This window comes from Oncorhynchus masou, chromosome 30, assembly GCF_036934945.1.
Source record: "Oncorhynchus masou masou isolate Uvic2021 chromosome 30, UVic_Omas_1.1, whole genome shotgun sequence".
Classification (NCBI taxonomy): Eukaryota; Metazoa; Chordata; class Actinopteri; order Salmoniformes; family Salmonidae; genus Oncorhynchus; species Oncorhynchus masou.
Genome location: NC_088241.1, coordinates 55,717,290 through 55,740,248, shown reverse-complemented (window position 1 = coordinate 55,740,248; position 22,959 = coordinate 55,717,290). Strand labels below are relative to the sequence as shown.

The 22,959-nt window shown below is 45.5% G+C and overlaps 1 protein-coding gene across 2 annotated transcripts in view; it reads left to right on the top strand.

Moving 5' to 3' along the window:
- Positions 1 to 22,959, top strand: part of spata13 (spermatogenesis associated 13) — a 34,583-nt gene that overhangs the window by 10,837 nt on the left and 787 nt on the right. Inside the window, exons 2-13 of one of the 2 annotated variants that reach the window (XM_064949456.1) lie at positions 4,551 to 6,194; positions 9,085 to 9,126; positions 10,999 to 11,433; positions 14,166 to 14,316; positions 14,745 to 14,872; positions 15,275 to 15,454; positions 16,445 to 16,642; positions 17,329 to 17,508; positions 17,777 to 18,009; positions 18,119 to 18,248; positions 19,147 to 19,525; positions 22,815 to 22,889. In XM_064949456.1, the coding sequence (XP_064805528.1) occupies positions 4,551 to 6,194; positions 9,085 to 9,126; positions 10,999 to 11,433; positions 14,166 to 14,316; positions 14,745 to 14,872; positions 15,275 to 15,454; positions 16,445 to 16,642; positions 17,329 to 17,508; positions 17,777 to 18,009; positions 18,119 to 18,248; positions 19,147 to 19,525; positions 22,815 to 22,889 (3,775 nt within the window). The remainder of the gene's footprint in view (positions 1 to 4,550; positions 6,195 to 9,084; positions 9,127 to 10,998; positions 11,434 to 14,165; positions 14,317 to 14,744; positions 14,873 to 15,274; positions 15,455 to 16,444; positions 16,643 to 17,328; positions 17,509 to 17,776; positions 18,010 to 18,118; positions 18,249 to 19,146; positions 19,526 to 22,814; positions 22,890 to 22,959) is intronic. The other variant, XM_064949457.1, reaches the window with a different exon arrangement.

Genomic DNA, 22,959 nt, shown 5'->3' with positions numbered 1-22,959 from the left:
TCAGAAGTTTACATACACACTTAGGTTGGAGTCATTAAAACTTGTTTTTCAACCACTCCACAGATTTCTTGTTAAAAAACTATAGTTTTGGCAAGTTGGTTAGGACATCTACTTTGTGCATGACACAAGTAATTTTTCCAACGATTGTTTACAAACCGATTATTTCACTTATAATTCACTGTATGACAATTCCAGTGGGTCAGAAGTTTACATACACTAAGTTGCCTTTAAACAGCTGTAAAATTCCCGAAAATGATGTCATGGCTTTAGAAGCTTCTGATAGGCTAAATTGACATCATTTGAGTGAATTGGAGGTGTTCCTGTGGATGTATTTCAAGGCCTACCTTCAAACTCATTACCTCCTTTGCTTGACATCATGGGAAAATCAAAAGAAATAAGCCAAGACCTCAGATTTTTTTTTTTTGAGACCTCCACAAGTCTGGTTCATTCTTGGGAGCAATTTCCAAACGTCTAAAGGTACCATGTTCATCTGTACAACAATAGTACGCAAGTATAAACACCATGGGACCACGCAGGAAGGAGACTCATTTTGTTTCCTAGAGATGAAGGTAGTTTGGTGCGAAAAGTGCAAATCAATCCCAGAACAACAGCAAAGGACCTTGTGAAGATGATGGAGGAAACGGGTACAAAAGTATCTATATCCACAGTAAAACGAGTCCTATATCGACATAACCTGAAAGGCCACTCAGCAAGGAAGAAGCCACTGTTCCAAAACCGCCATAAAGCCAGACTACGTTTTGCAAATGGACAATGACCCTAAGCATACATCCAAAGTTGTGGCAAAATGGCTTAAGGACAACAAAGTCAAGGTATTGGAGTGGCCATCACAAAGCACTGACTTCAATCCCATAGAAAATGTGTGGGCAGAACTGAAAAAGCATGTCCGAGCAAGGAGGCCTACAAACCTGACTCCGTTACACCAGCTCTGTCAGGAGGAATGGGCCAAAATTCACCCAACTTAGTGGGAAGATTCTGGAAGGCCACCTGAAGCGTTTGACCCAAGTTAAACAATTTAAAGGCAATGCTACAAAATACTAATTGAGTATATGTCAACCTCGAACCCACTGGGAATGTGATGAAAGAAATAGAAAGCTGAAATCATTCTCTCTACTATTATTCTGACATTTCACATTCTTAAAATAAAGTGGGGATCCTAACTGACCTAAAACAGGGAATTTTTACTAGGATTAAATGTCAGGAACTGAGTTTAAATGTAATTGGCTAAGGTGTATGTAAACTTCTGACTTCAACTGTATGTACTAGTTGTACTAAGAGGGTAGAGTAGCACCTAGTACGGTAGGAGGTTCCACTGTCCTACGCAGCTTATTGTGCTGGCCAGGGCAAAACTACACACAATAAGTTGGCTGATCTCTAGATTTTAAGTACTGGCAGTAACTCCAACTCCTTTGAAACAGAACCCTATGATGTATCGTGCCAAATAAACAGGTCCCAACTGGGCTGTGGATGTTGGCACCAGGTTGAGAGAGAAGCCATAGGGGTAGTGTGCATTGTGCAAGGTAGTGGAGCGGGTGGTAGAATAGGAAGATAAGGTGAGTATGAGGTAATGCATTGATAGAGGACTGCCTTGGTGTGCCCTTTCAGTGCTAGAGCAGTCTCTTTCATTCCCCAACCTTGTCTTATTTAGGGCTGCCGTTATGGACAAAATGTCATGTCACGATATTTGCCACATTTTTGGCGGTATTTCATGTTTTTGAATAACATGTTATGCTTTCTCATTAGTTCATGACCCTAGTGGGACAACGCATACATTATAAGGGATTTCAATGGGGCTTTCTCCATTTATACTGTTCAATCCAACTCCAAACAAAAATAATTTTCAGCATTTCCTTCAATTTTACTATTATTTCCCACACTGTTTCACACAGCATGATATGGGCAAAAACATCTAGGCCTAGTTAATTGAACTGTTGGAATCATGGACAAATAGAATAATCACTGGTTTGAATATAGTGGGTAGCACCTAGAATACATTGTTTGACATGACGACAAATTATTAAACCGGGGAGGAATTATTAAGCAGGGTGAGAACCAAAGTGTTGGTCAGTGTTTCCTAATTAGAGGTTACATTCCATGTTTTAGCCAGCTAGCCAACATAATCATATATCACATATTCCTCTCTGATAAGATAGCGTTGCACAAAAATGCTTATCTAGGCCTACACCAGCACTGGTACCAGGCTGTATTTGCTGTCACTCTTAGTACATTTAGCATGTTGGACAGCTAACTGGCGATTAGCATTAGCGGCTAACACAAATTATTTTAACAAGACCTTGCTAAGAAAAGACAAACTAGCAAACAGTAGTTTACAGACCGTAAGATACACAAACGAATAAGTTAGCGGCATGCAGTAGCAAATGGAGTAAACTATAAAAAACAGACATTATACGTCCCGGAGTTGCGTATCACATTTAACAAACCAAACATTGAAATACAGTTATAGAAGGTAGAGTAAAAATCCAAACCAGCCCGTGCATCAAATCCAGTATATAGTCAAATTCGGTACACCTTCCAGCCCTAGTATTACTGGAGAGCCTAGAGGAATGCTATGTAATGGTGATAGTGGGAGTTAGTTTATAGCAGGGGTTTTCTGTTTACAGTAGTGGTGAGAGAGAGTGATGGAGAGACGTGGGTGAATTGTCAGCAGAGGTAGCATTGAGAATCAGTTTGGTAAAAGAGTATGCCAACATCATGTAGTCTCCCTCCCACTCTCAGGTGTTAGAGCAGGGTGAGCAACTTTGATGGGGATGGGGCCCACAAAACGATCTGAACTGATGAGGTGTCTTGTGGGTCTGTTTACCCACATCCATACCCACACATGCAGTCAGGCCCTAGCCTTTTGGGGGCCCTAAGCAACATTTTGTTGGGACAGCAGAGAGAGAGAAGATTCTACACATTTGGCCATGGGGTGTAGAGATTTTACAATTTTATAACTCATTCCATGTAATTCTACTCATTTTGCCATAGGGTGGAGAGATGTTTCCAGTTTTAAATATGATATCTGAGTGAGAGTGACAAACAAAATCAATGGGGTCCTCCCGATCGTTCATTCGACCATGATTACTGCAATTTTAGATAATTGGCTAGTCTAATTTACCAAACTAAACCTTTTTTGCTGAAAGAGGTCAGTGACTGACATTAGAGAGAAACTGCTGATGCACAACCTAATTTTGAAATGGCACCTTGTGGGAGAGCGAAGGGGCGTGTGGCGGGAGGGAGAGTGAAGGGGTGTAGGGGGAGCGCGAGAGAGAAGTAGGGGGAGCGCGAGAGAGAAGGGGCGTAGGGGGAGTGTGAGTTGAGAGGGAGTGTGGAGAGAGAGGAGTCAATTGGAGAGAGTGAGAGAGACACGAGTAGGGGGGGAGAGATACGAGTAGGGGGGAGAGATGTGGACGGGGAGGGAGGTAGGTAGAGTGAGGCAAACAGATGTAGAGAGCGTTAAACTGCACAGATCCCAGGATAGAAGCACAGGCAGGGGTCACACCAGCTTTCCCACTCTTCATCGGCCAAATCTGGAAAAAATGGGCAATTTGTGGCATTAATCACAATGGATTAGTGATTCTCATTGCTTAGTCATGCTCACAAAGCCTTTCATCGAAGACTGGCCTGCATTAACCTCTGCGCTCGCGCACACACACTCATCCCTGCAATGGGGCCGACTGCTCCTTGCCCATAGAAAATATACATTGCCAAGGAGATTCACATGGCATCCCACAGTGAGAGACATGCGATATCTTTCTCTCATCCTCTCTCACTCAAAGCTGAGAAACACATGCTGTAGAGACAAAGCAGAGGAATCTCATGCCCTCTTTTTCTTGCACTCACATACACACTAAGGTTTAGGTTACTGTAAGAGATTCAATTCACTCTTCACAGCAACATGCCGTTCGCACACTCATAAATGCATAGTATTATTGGCTAAACATTATACTGACAGTGGCACTCGTTCTTCAGTTGTCGGAACAGATAATTAGTCCTTTTTACATCTGTTACTTGAATAATGTGTATTTTCTGTTTCTCTGAATGACCTTCTGAATTTGCAGTGTGTTTTTGTGTGCCTCTGGTGTAAAATACTTAATGAAAGGTCTTTAGAGTTGGTGTACAACTGCTGTCTTGTTCCACATTGAGGGCTGTGTGTAAGGAGACGGCAGGTAGGCTAGCGGTTAAGAGCACTGGGCCAGTAACCGAAAGGTCGTTGGTTTGAATCCCCAAGCTGACTAGGTTTGGGGGAATTCTGTCTGTGTCCTTGAGCAAGGCACTCTTAACCCTAATTGCCCCTGTAAGTGGCTCTGCATAAGACCTGTTTTAGATCTGCTAAATGACATTAATATAAAAGGCCTAGTGTTAATGCGAGTTAAAGGCTACTGGTACTAGGGGGCTAACCTGCTCTTATTTTCACTGTGTTTAGCATTGTAATAAGGGATAATAAAACATTGAAATTGAAGTGTCTTCAAGGACACTGTACATAGTAAGAGTGATAAAACAATGATAGACATGTTATATTGTTTCTTTAGGCATGGCAGAGCGATGGAACCCCGTCCACCAGCGAGGACTCTCTCTCCTACCGCCGTGGCTCCACATCCGACCCTGACCTTCGACCTCCACCCCGACCCCTCAGCGACCTTTACCCCTTGAAAGCTCATGTTTCGATGGCAGTGCCCCCATCTTTGCTGTCTAGGTGTGATGCTCAGGTACAGCCCATGACCTGTGACTTTAACAGTGAAGAGAGTAGACTGAACGGGTTCAACACAGCCACCTGGTCCAGCCCTGTGATAGGACACCCCTCCAGGATCATGAGGCTCTTCTCTACCCAGAAGAAGTGCACTGTTCCTGGGGACAGTCAGGGCTCTACCAGGCCCCTCTCCTTCCAGGGCCCTCCATCCAGTGCCGGGGTCCCACAGGTTTGGCCAGGCCTGTCAGGGCTGACCGTCATGGGCTCCTTTAAGAAGCTACGCTCCTCAGTGCTCCAGGGTATCCAGAACCGAGGGACAGCCAATCAGGATGACGAGTACACCTCAGCAGCCATCCAGAGTGGAGATAATGAAATGGTCACAACCAGTCAGAGCCCAAGTCTTAGATGTGGAAAGGGCTATAGAGTCTCCAATGGGGTGTCTATTGGCCAACAGATGGCTGGGTTGAGCCCTTATGGTTCTGACAATGAAGATGAGGAGGAGGTAGTAGATGAGGAAGATGGACTACAGAGAAACACATGGTTCTCCAGGAGTATCCGGAGAGCGTACGGGGCGGGGCGCATCTCACTGCTGGACGCTGGGGAGGGGAAACGAGGGGATGGTCCAGGACTGGGGGTTTCAACCAATCAGAGGCCAAGTTCAGGCTCCGGTTCAGTGTCAGAAGTGAACCTCCATTTGGAGGAGAGTGTGAATGAAAACGTGAATGCGCTAAGCAGACTGAGCAAGAGTGCAGACAACCTACACCTCTTCAAGGGTCCTTTCAGACACAAAGTCCCCTGTCCCTCTCCTCAGACAGACTCCCCGGGTGCCAATGGGGACCCCAGCATCCAGAGAACAGCCAGTGCCTCATCTGGTGACCTTAGGGACCGCAGCCAGAGCCCTGTTCGCTTTAGGAGTCCAGTGGGGGCCAAGGGCCACATGTTGAAGCTAGTGGGCAGTATAACTGACCTGACCGTGAGACGCAGACCTAACCCGCCTCCTGTCACCTCCCCGGGCTCCCCCGTGACCCCCTTGTCACCCCTCAGCCGTCTCCATGATGACTACTCACGCCGCACGCCCTGCCTGCCCGCCAGCGACCGCCAACGCCGGCCCTCGCCCGCCAGAACGAGAGCTGCAGCGGAGAGGAAGAGGAATAGCACTTCAGTACGACTGGAACACACACCTACCATCCACCCCCAGCCCCAGTCTGAGTACCACCCAGCCCTGTTCCCCATAGAGCCCCAGGAGGAACCAGAGCATGTCTTCACTTTTCCCAGCGTTAACCAGCCTTTCACTACAACCTCATTTTCCCTGAGTGCTCGTGCTCAGCGGAGCAGCCTGTGTGAGGGGGACAGGCCTCAGGAGAGACAGGGAGATGGGTGGAGAGCACGGTGTGATTCCGCTCCACACCCCCAGCGGGAGCCCTGTGTGAGTCACAGCAAACACCAGCCAGACGTCAACGCAGAGGGAAAGACGGAACCAAAGCAGGTAAGAGAATACTTTGATAGTCCAAAATACTACACTGGCTCTGTCCTGTAGTGCTTTGGAATGGCTTGCCTACTGACCTGAAAGGTGTTATCAGGTGAAAGTGATGTGCTGGTAGTGACCCCATCCTCTACATATTGTTGTTGATCAGCGGGCTCAAAGGGAACAGTGATTTGATCATAGAAAGCTTGTGGATTTATATTAAGAAGTAAAGTGGAAACACTGTCGTTGTCGTCAACATTGTTACATGTGCTGCATTGACCGTGCAGACTGAAAGCAAATGGCTTGTGGTGAAGCTTGAGTGACAGAGGGCGGGGCTAGGTCTGTGAGGAACACTGCATGGAGAGAGAAGAGAGGTATTACGGTGTATTTAACAAATTAAACATTCAAATACCGTTAAAGAAGGTAAAGTATAAACCCAAACCGGTCTTGGCATCAATACCGGTATATAGTCAAATCCGGTATCCCGCCTAGCCCTACTGATAACGCAAACTTGGTTCCCAAGTTTCTAAACTGTACCAAACCATCTTTGGTATAGTGTCACCATAATATTTGAATTGATGAAGTGTGATCATAGTCATTAGGATATGTTGGTAACCCGCGGTACGTCCTGAATGCCCCCCAGCCTTCAGGTGGGAGCTGAACAGTACGTCCTGAATGCCCCCAGCCTTCAGGTGGGAGCTGAACAGTACGTCCTGAATGCCCCCAGCCTTCAGGTGGGAGCTGAACAGTGCGTCCTGAATGCCCCCAGCCTTCATGTGGGAGCTGAACAGTACGTCCTGAATGCCCCCAGCCTTCAGGTGGGAGCTGAACAGTATGTCCTGAATGCCCCCCAGCCTTCAGGTGGGAGCTGAACAGTACGTCCTGAATGCCCCCAGCCTTCAGGTGGGAGCTGAACAGTACGTCCTGAATGCCCCCAGCCTTCAGGTGGGAGCTGAACAGTACGTCCTGAATGCCCCCCAGCCTTCAGGTGGGAGCTGAACAGTACGTCCTCAATGCCCCCCAGCCTTCAGGTGGGAGCTGAACAGTACGTCCTGAATGCCCCCAGCCTTCAGGTGGGAGCTGAACAGTATGTCCTGAATGCCCCCAGCCTTCAGGTGGGAGCTGAACAGTTCCTGAATGCCCCCAGCCTTCAGGTGGGAGCTGAACAGTATGTCCTGAATGCCCCCAGCCTTCAGGTGGGAGCTGAACAGTACGTCCTGAATGCCCCCCAGCCTTCAGGTGGGAGCTGAACAGTGCGTCCTCAATGCCCCCCAGCCTTCAGGTGGGAGCTGAACAGTACGTCCTGAATGCCCCCCAGCCTTCAGGTGGGAGCTGAACAGTATGTCCTCAATGCCCCCCAGCCTTCAGGTGGGAGCTGAACAGTACGTCCTGAATGCCCCCCAGCCTTCAGGTGGGAGCTGAACAGTACGTCCTGAATGCCCCCAGCCTTCAGGTGGGAGCTGAACAGTATGTCCTGAATGCCCCCCAGCCTTCAGGTGGGAGCTGAACAGTACGTCCTGAATGCCCCCCAGCCTTCAGGTGGGAGCTGAACAGTGCACTTGAGATGTATTTTTAAGCTACTGGATGAAAAAGTTGTAATTTCCCAACATTTAGGTCAGTTGTATGCTGCTGGTTTGTGATCTATTAACAGCAAGGGTTCCATTAAATAGGCATCATATTTTTGACTGATGCATTTGGCAATATTCAATTCATACACAAAACGTATAAACAAAAGTATTCACTGTGAAAGTGAATACATGCAGGCCATTCATATATAGCTTATGCGCAGCACTTTGTTGAAGTTATTGTTTTCTTGCTGAAACTGCAAGCAACACCTGTCAAACTCAGACAATTCTCTCAAATCACACCGACTAGTATTATCAGTATGTTGTTCTGGTTGTTACTCTCCTGACATGTAACGATTACTGACATGGCAGATTCAGATGGGGATAAAATGACACGTGGTGTTTTGTGCTTGTGTACATAATTACATTATTCGACCACCCCCAGTAAAACCCATCCTGAATAAGGCTTAAGAGTAGTACTGATGAAGGGGCGTTGACTTCGGCCCCCCGAGCTTCGACTTGCCTCTGTGTGTGTACGAACAGCCAGGAAAAAGAACCTGCCGAACACCAAAACTATACCAAATGTTCATGTTTACGTGAACTGTTTTGACTAGGAAGCATGCGACAGTCTTAACAACACTCAAACCTAGCTACCCTAATTGGTCAAGTCAATTGTCAATCAAGCTCTACAGCCCAGCTGATTGGCTCCAGCCCCGTGTCGTATCTACTGTCACTCTACTCTCTGTGTCTCTGCGTTGGCAGTGTATTTTTCCCCACTTTGATTGTGTGACTGTAGAGGCCAGCTGTGGAGCCCAGCCACTCTGAAGGAGTAGAACAGGCACAGTTAATTATTAGGATTTGTTTATGATTGGTGGTGGTGGGATTGCGTAAGCAAGCAGTGTTCCCGTTCCAGTGTGCTGTGGCTGGTTGGCTGTGTGGTTATCAGTAAATGCACTGCTGTCCCCTCCCTTACCCCCCCAGCCAGCCACTCTCTGCCCTCAACAGCAGGCAGGCCACGGGGACAAAGGCCACTAGTCACACTGAGCCTGGGAGAGTTTACTGAGGGAGTTGTAGGAAAACGCTACAGACACAACCAGGAATAATACACTAGGGTTGTTAGAGGACTAGAGGTCGATCAGAAGACTGGTTTATTTGATCGAGGACCATGATGGCAGATTTTAGCTGATAAGATGAGGGGAAGGAGCACATTTACTTTGGTTGAAGAGCGAGAAGCAGGGGAACGTACAGTAGAGGACTAAAGAAGAGGGAGACCCAGGCCTCGGGACAGAGACCTGCCAGTGGGTTGTCATTTGACCATGATGCTGATCCACTGTGTACATTTCCAGTGCGTATGGACCAGACCAGACCAAGATCAGGAGGACCAGCAGGTAAGAGGACATCTCTGGGTAAATGCAATTGAATTCAATCACTATTTGACACCACCCCTTTTGATTTAAACAAAGTTACATAAATTGCATGGACTCACTCTGTACAATAAGTGTTTTAAAATTATTTTTGAATTACTCCCTCGTCTCTCTACCCCAAACATACAGATAATTGTAAGGTCCCTTAGTCGAGCAGTGAATTTCAAACATAGATTCAACCACAAAGACCATGGAGGTTTTCCAATGCCTCGCAAAGATCATCACCTATTTGTAGATAGGTAAAAAATAAAACATTTAAAAGCAGACATTGAATATCCCTTTGAGCATGGAGAATTTATCAATTATACTTTGGATGGTGTATCAATACACCCAGTCACTATGAAGATGGTCTTTCTTCCTAACTTATTTGCCGGAGAGGCCAATGGTGACTTTAAAACGGTTACAGAGTTTAATGGCTGTTATAGGAGAAAACTGAGGATGTATCAACATTGTAGTTACTCCACAACACTAACCTAATTGACAGTGAAAATAAGGAATCCTAACAGAATAAAACTATTCCACAACATGCATCCTGTTTGCAAGAAGGCACTAAAGTAATACTGCAAAAAATTGGCAAAGTAATTCACTTTTTGTCCTGAATACATACAAAGTTAGGTTTGGGGCAAATCCAATACAACACATTACTGAGTACTGTTCCATTTTTTTCAAGCATGGTGGTGGCTGCATCATGTTATGGGTATGCTTGTAATCTTTTAAGAACTGTGTGTTTTTCAGTATGAAACGGAATTGAGCTAAGCACAGGCAAAATCCTAGAGGAAAATCTGGTTGTCTGCTTTCCACCAGCCACTGGAAGATGAATTCACCTTTCAGCAGGACAATAACCTAAAACAGAAGGCCAAATCTACTTTGGAGTTGCTTACCAAGAAGATTGTGAATGTTCCTGAGTTACAGTTTTGACTTAAACCTGCTTGAAAAATCTATGGCTAGACTTAAATGGTTGTCTGGGGCCTCCTGGGTGGCGCAGTGGTCTAAGGCACTGCAAGCTGTGCCACCAGAGACTCTGGTTCGAGTCCATGCTCTGTTGCCGCCGGCCGCAACCGGGAAGTCCATGGGGCGACGCACAATTGGCCTAGCGTCGTCCGGGTTAGGGATTGTTTGGCCGGTAGGGATATCCTTGTCTCATCTCGCTGGCTTCCGAGTTGGATGCACGCTGTGTTAAGAAGCAGTGCAGGTTGGTTGGGTTGTATTTCGGAGGACGCTTGGCTCTCGACCTTCGTCTCTCCCAAGTTCGTACTGGAGTTGTATAAATAGAAAAATCTATTTAATCCATTTTGAATTCAGGCTGTGACACAGGCTGTAGAATAAGTCGAGGGGTATGTATACTTTCTGAAGGCACTGTATGTATGAAAGGTTTCGTTCAAATTTAAAAGGGGTACTGTCAAAGTGATTGCGTTCAAATGAGTTTACCCCTCTCTCTTTTGGGGGGAAAAACAATACTAATGTCAAACTAGCCTTAAACAGAACACATTACAGTAGTAAGCTTTCTGGTCAGTTACAGATTAAACATTGCTCTATTTTTTAAATGACCAGTAACCTAAATAGGAATAAATGTGTACTCTGCTATCACTCCTACTTGTGTGTACACATATAATTTGATAAGACCTTTTTATTTCTTGAGGTTATGTGATATGGGAAAAAGAATGTGCAAATATATATTAGAGTCCAAAGATATACTAGTAATAACTTTCCACATTAATGACACGTCAACTAAATGGCATGCTCTGTTTTTGATTCAGACTTTCCTTCCTGCAGATGTTTGTTAGAAGCAAACATTGGGGCATCTCATTGACCTTTCATCTTTGCTATCTCCTTCAGGGTACGTTAGACGAACAGGGCAGAGAGGCACTATTAGGGGGTGAAGAGACGCCCCCTCCTTCAGCCACCAGTACCCCTTCTCTCACACCAACATGGCCCCCAGAGTCTCCCATGTCACCGACGAAAATAGGTTCCACAGAAACGTCCACGTCCTTCATCCCCAGGCAAAGGGCGGGCCGATCGAGGCCTCGACCAATCTCTGACTACGCTCAGCTGGTAGCCAGGAAGTACGCCATCCCCGAGGAGGAGACGGAGCTACATCCAAAGGAGAGGACTACAAATGGAACTCTCTATCAAGACGGCAAAAGCAATGGAGGCTCGCAGGACAGTGACAGCACAGAGAACTACAATATGAATGGAGATCTCCCGTGCCGGAGGAGACAGCCAATGTCTGTTATTGGAGGAGCTGAGGAGAGAGAGGACCGTCTGCCTTCTGTAAGAACCTCACCTCTAAACAATGGCTAGATATATAAACTCAACATGTAAAGTGTTGGTCCCATGTTTCATGAGCTGAAATTAAAGATCCCAGAAATTTTCCATATGAACCAAAAGCTTGTTTCTCCCATTTTGTGCAGATTTTTTTACATCCCTGTTAGTGAGCAGTTCTCCTTTGCCAAGATAATCCATCCATCCACCTGACAGGTGTGGCATATCAAGAATCTGATTAAACAGCACGATCATTACACAGGTGCACCTTGTGCTGGGGGCAATAAAAGGCCCCTCTAACATGTGCAGTTTTGTCACAACACCATGCCACAGATGTCTTAAGTTGTTGTCAGAATTGAATGTTAATTTCTCTACCATAAGCCACCTCCAACGTCATTTTACAGAATTTGGCAGTGCGACCAACTGGCCTCACAACCGCAGACCACATGTAACCACGCCAGCCCAGGACATCCACATCTTCACCTGCGGGATTGTCTGAGACCAGCCAACTGGACAGCTGATGAAACTGTGGGTTTGTTTAACTGAAGAATTTCTGCACAAACTGTCAGAAACTTCTCAGGGAAGCTCATCTGGCTGCTTGTCGTCTTGACTTGACTGCAGTTCGGCGTCGTAACTGACTTTAGTGGAAAAATGCTCACCTTCGATTGCCACTGGCACGTTGGATAAGTGTTCTCTTCACGAGCAAATGGCTGGCAGCATGCGTATATGGTGTTGTGTGGGCGAGCGGTTTGCTGATGTCAACGTTGTGAACAGAGTCCCCCATGGTGGTGGTAAGGTTATGGTATGGGCAGGCAAAAGTTACAGACAAACACATTTAGCATTTTACGGATGGCATTTTGAATGCACAGCTATACGGTGACGGGATTCTGAGGCCCGTTGTCGTGCCATTCATCTGCCACCATCACCTCATGTTTCAGCATGATGATGCACGGCCCCATGTCGCAAGGATCTGTAAGTAATTACTTGAAGCTGAACATGTCCCAGTTCTTCAATGCATGCATACTCAGACATGTCACCCGTTGAGCATGTTTGGGATTCTCTGGATCGACATGTATGACTGGTCCAGTTCCCTCCAATATCAAGCAACTTCACACAGCCATGGAAGAGGAGTGGGACAGCATTCCACAGGCCACGATCAACAGTCTGATCAACTCTGCGACGTGTCGCGCTGCATGAGGCAAATGGTGGTCACACCAAATACTGCCTGGTTTTAGGATCCTTGCCTCTCCCTTTTTTTAAATGTATCTGTGACCAACAGATACAATACCAGTCAAATGTTTGGACACACCTACTCATTCAAGGGTTTTTCTTTATTTTTACTAATTTATACTTTGTAGAATAATATTGAAGACATCGAAACTATGAAATAACACATGAAATCATGTAGTAACTAAAAAAGTGTTAAACAAATCAAGATATATTTTAGATTCTTCAAAGTAGCTACTCTCTGCCTTTGATAGCTTTGCACACTATTGGCATTCTCTCAACCAGCTTCATGAGGAATGTTTTTCCAACAGTCTTGAAGGAGTTCCCACATGTGTATCACTGCAGAATGCTGTGGTAACCATGCCAGTTGTGTGCCTTGAATTCTAAATAAATCACAGAGAGTGTCACCAGCAAAGCACCCCCACACAATCACACATGCAGAGATAATCCGTTCACCTACTCTACGTCTCACAAAGACACGGCGGTTGGAACCAAAAATCTAATTCGGACTCATCAGACCAAAGGACAGATTTCCACAGGTCTAATGTCCATTGCTTGTGTTTCTTGGCCCAAGCAAGTCTCTTCTTAATATTGGTTTCCTTTAGTAGTGGTTTCTTTGCAGCAATTCAACCATGAAGGCCTGATTCACGTAGTCTCCTCTGAACAGTTGAGATGTATCTGTTACTTAAACTCTGAAGCATTTGCAGCCCAAATAATCTGAGGTGCAGTTTACTAATGAACTTATCCTCTGCAGCAGAGAACTCTGGGCATTCCTTTCCTGTGGCTGTCCTCATGAGAGCCAGTTTCATCATACCACTTGATGGTTTCTGCAACTGCACTTGAAGAAACTTTTAAAGTTCTTGAAATGTTCCGTGTTGACTGACCTTCATGTCTTAAAGTAATGGACTGTCGTTCCTACCATAATATGGACTTGGTATTTTACCAAATAGGGCTTTCTTCTGTATACCGCCCCTACCTTGTCACAACACAATTGATTAGCTCATTAAGAAGGAAAGAAATTCCACAAATGAACTTAACATGTCACACATGTTAATTGAAATGCATTCCAGGCGACTTACTCATGAAGTTGGTTGAGAGAATGCCAAGAGTGTGCAAAGCTGTCATCAAGGCAAAGGTTGGCTACTTTGAAGAATCTCAAATATAAAATGTATTTTGATTTAGTTAACACTTTTTTTTTTTGTTTTTACATGATTCCATGTGTTATTTCATAGTTTTGACATCTTCACTATTATTCTACAATGTAAAAAATTAAGAAAAACCCTGGTATGAGTAGGGTGTCCGAACTTTTGGCTGGTAATGTACATATCTGTATTTCCATTCTGTAAATCAATTCATTAGGCCCGAATCTATGAACTGATTTCCTTATGAACTGTAACTCAGTGAAATCATTTACACCATCTGTATTCCAGAGGAAATGCCCAGTATGTATCATAATGCCCTGTTTGTGATTTGTTCCCAAAGGCCCTAACACTGTCCTCTCCATGTCCCTCTAGCCCCTGTTGCGCCCCCCTGTCCCGTCCCACCAAGTGCCCCCCTACAAAGCGGTGTCGGCCAGGTTCCGCCCCTCCACCTTCTCCCAGAGCACCCCCATCGGACTGGACCGCCTCGGACGACGCAAACTACACAGAGTCCTCAGTGTTGAGGGTGGGTGTGTGTGTGTGTGAAAGAGAGGAATAAAGATGGAGAGAGCTTGTCTGTGAGAATGAGGCAGAGTGGGGTTGAGTGGTGAGGGTGTGCGAGAATGAGGCAGTGGGTGTGCGAGAATGAGGCAGTGGGTGTGCGAGAATGAGGCAGTGGGTGTGCGAGAATGAGGCAGTGGGTGTGCGAGAATGAGGCAGTGGGTGAGCGAGAATGAGGCAGTGGGTGAGCGAGAATGAGGCAGTGGGTGAGCGAGAATGAGGCAGTGGGTGTGCGAGAATGAGGCAGAGTGGGGTTGAGTGGTGAGAATGAGGCAGTGGGGTTGAGGGTGTGTGAGAATGAGGCAGTGGGGTTGAGTGGTGAGGGTGTGTGAGAATGAGGCAGTGTGTGCGTGAGCATGTATAATGTTTGTAACTGTATTCTCCCCAAAGCAGATGCCGGCTCAGAGCGTTCTGCAGCGGTGGATGGTGACAGTGTGAGTGAGGAGGAGGGGAGCTTCGATGAGCTCAGCGACGTCACAACGTACCTGCAGCCTGGGGTGGAGCTGTCTGCTCTCAGCCAGGTGAGCTGCCCACCTGGGTGCAGAGTGTGTTCTGTTACCTGGCAACAGACCTGTTACCTGGTAACGTCTCCAAGTCAACATGCCGTTTCTGCCAAGTCGTCTCTGATGTTTCTATTTCTATGTGATTGTGTGTGATCTCTTTTGGTCCAAATTTGTGGTGTCCAAGTCCAAACATAATCTGTGTGTCGGACATGAGTGTGCTGTGCATGTAATCTGTATTTATCTGTGTGTGTCTGTCATTACATGAAACTCTGTATCTCTGACTCTGTAACTCTGAGTACATAGAAACATCAGGGGAATAATGTGACTCCTCATTTCTTTAACTGGAAAATCTTCAGCCATCAGACAGTCTGATGTAATAGTTTGTTTATATATATATCTCTCTCTGTGTGTGTGTGTCAGTGGATAAGCCAGGGTCAAGCAGTGTATGCGGAGGCCCTGTGGGACCATGTGACGATGGAGGAGCAGGAGCTGGCGTTCAAGGCGGGGGATGTGATCCGGGTGCTGGAGGCCCCTCACAAGGACTGGTGGTGGGGCATGGGGGCAGACAGGGAGGCCTGGTTCCCCTCTAGCTTCGTCAGGGTAAAACTACTCTAATCACTTTTCCATCCAGTTTTTGTGAGTAAAGTCATACCGTATAAAAAAAAAAAAATACAAAATCGCAACAGCTGTGATGGAATCAGGGAGTTTTGGTACAATTTTATAAATTCCGACAGATCATTTGTTTGTTCGACATGGTGGGATCATTTTGTGTCGGTAAAATGTATTATGCAAGAAATTTCCAAAGACCAGAGTAGGCACATTTGCTATTTAACTCAACCGTTTTTGTGACAAAACTATCGGAGTTGAAATGCGAAATGCGGAGTTGAAAACACATTGAACTTTAGAATTTTATTCGGTACATGAAAAGTACATTTTGTGCACTGTGTCATCAAGTCCTTCTGGTGCACTAACCCTGATTTTTTTTCTTCTTACATTTACAATTTCAATCAGTCAATTATTCACCATTTCTTCATGTTTTTATTTCTATTTTTACACAACACCAAGATATAGCTCAGGCCATAAAGCAAAAAACTAAACAAAGGGCCACAAACAAAACTGTCTGTACAAGACATGATGGTTGGGTTGTTGAAATAGAAGTGTCCATGTTTTGTCTAAGTGGATATTGACCTCCCTGTGTAATTGATGTTTACTGTAGACCCTCCCAGCCAAAGGCTCTGAAACTGGCTTCGCGCCAACCACGCCCCTTAGTAGTGTGTGTTCAAGAGCTGAGGGGTTCAGAGGTTTCAGTGGTTTCCCTGGTGACTTGTGTTGATTGACAGTTACGTCTTAGTAAGGCAAGCTATGGTAACCATGGCGAGGCCAGTTAATTGATAGGTGGGTGACCGTTTGGTAATTTCCCTTATTGGTGATTGTTGTTGACGGACAGGGGCTTGTTAACCATACATGGTGTTTCTAATGTTACCATAGGGATGTAGGTTGGGTTAAGTTTCATTTATAGATGCTAGTTAACTAGGTGGACTGTGTGACTGGTTTCCCTGGTAATGTGGGGGAGTGTGTTTTGATTGACAGGTTCGTGTGAACCAGGAGGAGGACTCAGGAGCAGAAAGTATAGAGAGTTGTGCTCTGGACCAAGAGGACCCACACACTGACACCCGGGACACTCACACACACAGCGCCGAGCACCGTGAGCAGATGAGGACTAACGTGGTCAAAGAGATCATGAATACTGAACGCATTTACATCAAACATCTCCGGGACATCTGTGAGGTGGGTGGAGGCTCGACCACAACCACCAACATTAACCGACCCTAACCCATCTCTTTCCACCATCACTGATATTACAACTAGGACTCTGGATTGCCACCAGCTATTCTGCCCATTGGCTCCCCCTGCTGGTCAAACCTTAGCATTGAACACAACATCTATGTCTGTTTTTTTCTGCATAGAAAAGTCTTGGGTGGGCCACCTGTTTTTTCAGGGGCCTATATCCAAATAGATACATTTTTATTAGTGTTATTTTTATGAAAATTATTTTCAGGATAGACATTTTTTTTTCCAGTGTTAACTTAAAAGACTTTATCTAGTTTTAGTATGTAGAAAAGATAACATACTAGTGCATTTTGTGATAAGATCATCTTTGAGAACTAACAATCACAAAAATTAAAGCTAGACAGTCAGGGGGGCCCCCATTGATTTTGTTTGTTTGTGTTGCTCAGATAGCATAAGCTATGGTGAAATGTGTAGAATTGCAGGACATTTGCTTTAAAACTGCACATTTTCTATATCATGTAAAATGTGTATAAATGTACACATTAGCTTTAAAACAGCTACATTTTGTCACTGCGCCCAACAGGAGGGCCTCTAAAATGTTTGATTGGAGACCACACCATTGGCTGCGCCCCACCACTTAAGCCTCATTTTGACCCAGACAAAATGTCTAATGCTTTTCCCAGGGCTATATCCGTCAGTGTAGTAAACACCCGGGCATGTTCACTGAGCTGCAGCTGAAGACCATCTTCAGTAACATCGAGGACATCTACAAGTTCCAGAGACAGTTCCTCAAAGACCTGGAGAGGAAGTACAACACAGACCAGCCTCACCTCAGTGAGATAGGAGCCTGTTTCCTCTTACAGGTACGCTATACCCTTTGTGTTCACACTTTCTTTACACACACACACTTTTTTCAGAATTGGATCCAGCGTTTTTCCATACCATTATCTTTTTGCTCCGTGAGTACTTTACACAGTTATACATTTCAACACCGTCATATCCCCGTTTGGCTCTATTGAACTATTTTGCCTCTCTCCCTCCCGGCTGTTCCACCCCCCACCCTCTTTCCTTCCTTACCCACTCTCTCACCCTCTTCACTCACCCCCCCCATCCTCTTATCCTCTCTCTCAGGGGGAGGGTTTTTCCATCTACTCTGAGTACTGTAACACCCACCCTGCAGCGTGTGGGGAGCTGCAGCGCCTCATGAAGCTGGGCAGGTACAAGCACTTCTTTGAGGCCTGCCGGCTGCTGCAGCAGATGATTGACATCTCCATCGCCGGCTTCCTGCTCACGCCTGTCCAGAAGATCTGCAAGTACCCCCTGCAGCTGGGAGAGCTGCTCAAATACACCCCCAAAGACCACAGGTAGGCCACAACACACACTGGACACTTTCTTTACGGACTTCACAGCGTATATACCCACTCACACAAACCTTTTCACACACTCCAATGCTGTTGATGTTGTGTTCTGTAGTGACTATGGTGGAGTTAGTGACGCGTACGAGGCGATGAAGAATGTGGCGAGCCTGATCAACGAGGGGAAAAGGAGGCTGGAGAGTGTTGACGCCATAGCTCACTGGCAGGTGGCCATCCTACGCTGGGAGGTGAGGCTCCTCACAACTTTTTTACATTGTTACTGTAGGAGGAACCTGTTACCACCATACTATTACATGGCTACTACAGTGTTTATGTTAAGGCTTTGCATCAAAACCCATTTCAACCTTGTGCTCGTCTCCTGTACTCAGTCTGGGAAATAAGGTGTCGTTTAACATGGGTCCATGCTATCCGGGGTCCTTGGGGCATCCCTACTCCATTTGATGTTGAAATGTAAAAAAGTTGAGGGTTATGGTAAGGGTAGGGGGTTAGGGGTAGAGACTTCCCAAGGATCCCGGCTAGCACTAACCATTTCAGATGTAGACTGACTCAATCAATGATCTGACAAATGCAACCCCCTCTCTGAACCAGTATCTGGGCAGAGGAGGAGACAATGAATGACTAGTCTCAAATCACCTCTTCGGTACCGCCAATAAAATCCCTCATTACAACCACGTGCATGTCGGCTGATCCAGCACCAGTACACTAACCAATCATCAATCAACCTGTAATCATATTTAATGCCAGTAGGTTAAGTAGACCATGGTAATAGAGATCAAGTAGGTTAAGTAGACACAATAGTGTATGTTTTTAGAGATCAAGTAGACTGAATAGGGTATGTTTTTAGAGGGCTTTCCGAAGAGGTGGATTTGGCACATGTATATTTTTATGTAGACTTTTTTGGGGAATATACATACCTGGTAGGACGGCAGTAAATGACGATAGTTGCTCAGCGAAACATATTTAGTGAGTAACTGATATTTTGACATAATGCTTGCATAGCTGTCTAATGGGAAAATAAATGGTAGCAAACTAGGCTAGAGATGAGACTAGTCATATTCATTGTCTCCTCCTCTGCCCAGATACTGGTTCACTCCCCTCTCTCTCTCTGTGTGTGCTCTCTCCCAGGGAGCGGATGTTCTGGAGTGCAGCTCGGAGCTGATCCACTCTGGGGAACTCACCCGGATTGTCCGGCAGGGCAACAAGACGCAGCAGCGCAGCTTCTTCCTGTTCGACCACCAGCTGGTGTTCTGTAAGAAGGACGTACTGCGCCGTGACCTGCTGCACTACCGTGGTCGCCTGGACATGGACAACACATCGGTGCTGCAGATGCCCGATGGCAGGGACCCCGAGCTGGGCATCTTGCTGAAGAACGCCTTGCGGCTCCGGAACAGCTCTACCCTGGAGACCCTGTGTTACCTCTGCTGCAGGAAACCCCAGGATAGACAACGCTGGCTGCAGGCCTTCGCCAGGGAGAGACAGAGGGTACAGGAGGACCAGGAGATGGGTGAGAAGGAGTGGGAAGGAGAGACTGATGAGGGAAGTGGAAAGGGGAAAGGGGGAGAGACTGATGAGGGAAGTGGAAAGGGGAGGAGAGACTGATGAGGGAAGTGGAAAGGGGGGAGAGACTGATGAGGGAAGTGGAAAGGGGGAGAGACTGATGAGGGTGGAAAGGGGAGGAGATACTGAGGGAAGTGGAAAGGGGAGGAGAGACTGATGAGGGAAGTGGAAAGGGGAGGAGAGACTGATGAGGGAAGTGGAAAGGGGAGGAGAGACTGATGAGGGAAGTGGAAAGGGGAGGAGAGACTGATGAGGGAAGTGGAAAGGGGAGGAGAGACTGATGAGGGAAGTGGAAAGGGGAGGAGAGACTGATGAGGGAAGTGGAAAGGGGAGGAGAGACTGATGAGGGAAGTGGAAAGGGGAGGAGAGACTGATGAGGGAAGTGGAAAGGGGAGGAGAGACTGAGGGAAGTGGAAAGGGGAGGAGAGACTGATGAGGGAAGTGGAAAGGGGAGGAGAGACTGATGAGGGAAGTGGAAAGGGGAGGAGAGACTGATGAGGGAAGTGGAAAGGGGAGGAGAGACTGATGAGGGAAGTGGAAAGGGGAGGAGAGACTGAGGTGGAAAGGGGAGGAGAGACTGATGGAAGTGGAAAGGGGAGGAGAGTCTGAGGAGGGAAGTGGAAAGGGGAGGAGAGACTGAGGTGGGAAGTGATGGAGAGACTGAGGAGGGAAGAGGAAAGGGATGGAGAGACTGAGGTGGAAAGGGATGGAGAGACTGAGGAGGGAAGAGGAAAGGGATGGAGAGACTGAGGAGGGAAGTGGAAAGGGATGGAGAGACTGAGGAGGGAAGTGGAAAGGGATGGAGAGACTGATGAGGGAAGTGGAAAAGGAGAGACTGATGAGGGAAGTGGAAAGGGGTGGCGACTAGAAGAGGGGTTGTTGGGAAGATGGGAAAGGTGTTTCCCTTGTCTCCTTCATGTAGCCTAACTCTTAAACACACATTCATGCACGTTTTTTTTGTGTACTGACTCTATCATGTTCAGCTATAATTAGTATGCTTTAACTGATTAAACACAAATACAAATAATGCCGTTCAAAAGTTTGGGGTCACTTAGAAATGTCCTTGTTTTTGAAAGAAAAGCACATTTTTTTGGTCCATTAAAATAACATCAAATTGATCAGAAATACAGTGTAGACATTGTTAATGTTGTAAATAACTATTGTAGCTGGAAATGGCAGATTGTTTATGGGATATCTACAGAGGCCCATTATCAGCAACCTTCACTCCTGTGTTCCAATGGTATGTTGTGTTAGCTAATCCAAGTTTATCATTTTAAAAAGGCTAATTGATCATTAGATAACCCTTTTGCAAATATGTTAGTGTAACGTGGTTCATTCTTCGTTGTGTACTTTTAATTATGACGCTGCCACAACTGGAGGTCTGCTAGTTGAATTATTTGTATTTTCCCTGCGCACGAAGAGACAACACACTTTATGTTAGCCCTTGGCGCAGTCACAGCTCTGGCACCTTGCTAGCTGAAGGTCAGGCGAAAGAGAACAATAAGGGGGTACGGAAATACAGATAACCCGCGATGGGCCAAACCAAAATATACACAACTTTTACAATCACATGTATGTACAATGTTGATATGAAAAAGTGTTTGTACACCAAAGAATAACATTAGCTATGCAGCTGTAATTAAATAAAAAAACACTGAATTATTATTATCAAATTATTAACATCCCCCCTTGACCTGGCCTATTTGAATTGGTCCTTGTGTGCAACTTGGTGCATAATCTAGGAGAACAACATCACACTGCTACATTAGCACAGCTGAAAACTGTTGCTCTGCTTAAAGAAGCAATAAAACTGGCCTTTAGACTAATTGAATATCTGTAGCATCAGAATTTGGGAGATTACAGGCTCAAAATGGCAAGAAACAAAGAACTTTCTTCTGAAACTCAATCTTTTCTTGTTCAGAGTCTTGGCAATTTCTCTAGCCTTCATTTCTCAGAAGATCTCGTACAACACTGTATACTACTCCCTTCACAGAACAGCGCAAACTCAAACTAGCTTAAACCAGAATAGAAAGGTGGTGGCCCCGGTGCACAACTGAGCAAGAGGAGAAGTACATTAGTGTCTAGTTTGAGAAACCGACACCTCACAAGTCCTCATGGCAGCTTCATTAAATAGTACCCGCAAAACAACAGTCTCAACGTCAGTGAAGAGGCGACTCCGGGATGCTGGTCTTCTAGGCAGAGTTGCAAAGAAAGAGCCATATCTCAGGCTGACCAATACAAATAAAAGATTAAGATGGGTGAAAGAACAGACACTGGACAGAGGAACTCTGCTTAGAAGGCCAGCATCCTAGAGTTGCCTCTTCACTGTTGACGTTGAGACTGGTGTTTTGCGGGTACTATTTAATGAAGCTGCTAGTTGAGGACTTGTGAGGTGTCGGTTTCTCAAACTAGACACTCCAATGTATTTGTCCTCTTGCTCAGTTGTGCACCGGGGCCTCCCACTCTCTTTCTATTCTGGTTAGAGCCCGCTTGCTGTTCTGTGAAGGGAGTAGTACAAAGCGTTGTACAAGATCTTCAATTTCTTGCATGGAATCACCTTCATTTCTCAGAACAAGAATAGACTGACAAGTTTCAGAAGAAAGTTATTTGTTTCTGGCCATTTTGAGCCTGTAATTGAACCCACAAATGCTGATGCTCCAGATACTCAACTAGTCTAAAGAAGGCCAGTTGTATTGCTTCTTTAATCAGAACAGTTTTCAGCTGTGCTAACATAATTGCAAAATGGTTTTCTAATGATCAATTACCTTTTTAAAATAATAAACTTGGATTAGCTAACACAACGTGCCATTGGAACACAGGAGTGATGGTTGCTGATAATGGGCCTCTGTACACCTATGTAGATATTCCATTAAAAATCTGCTGTTTCCAGCTACAATAATAGTAATTTACAACATTATCAATGTGTACACTGTATTTCTGATCAATTTTATGTTATTTTAATGGACAAATAAATGTGCTTTTCTTTCAAAAACAAGGACATTTCTAAGTGACTCAACTTCTTAACGGTAGTGTATATTTATTTTTTTGTGTGCTTTTTGTATAAGCTCTTGTTTTCAACCTCACCTGCAAATGTTTTTTTCTGTACTGTTGTCTTTCACTTTTCTTCTTTGGTTTCGAATAAATTAAATCAAAAACCATTCACAAGAGGAGAATGTGTAAGTAAGTCCATGTTGAATGACATTGGGTTGACTGGTATTTTTTTAATTTCATGACAGGAATGAAGATCAGTGAAACGCAGAGAAAACAAGCAATCTTCAATGCAAGAAGATCCAAAAAAGGGAAAATGAAGAGTAAGCAAGCAATCATACTTCTGTGTTCTTACAATTGCTGTGGTGTTGGATTTAGTGAAATACTCTTATT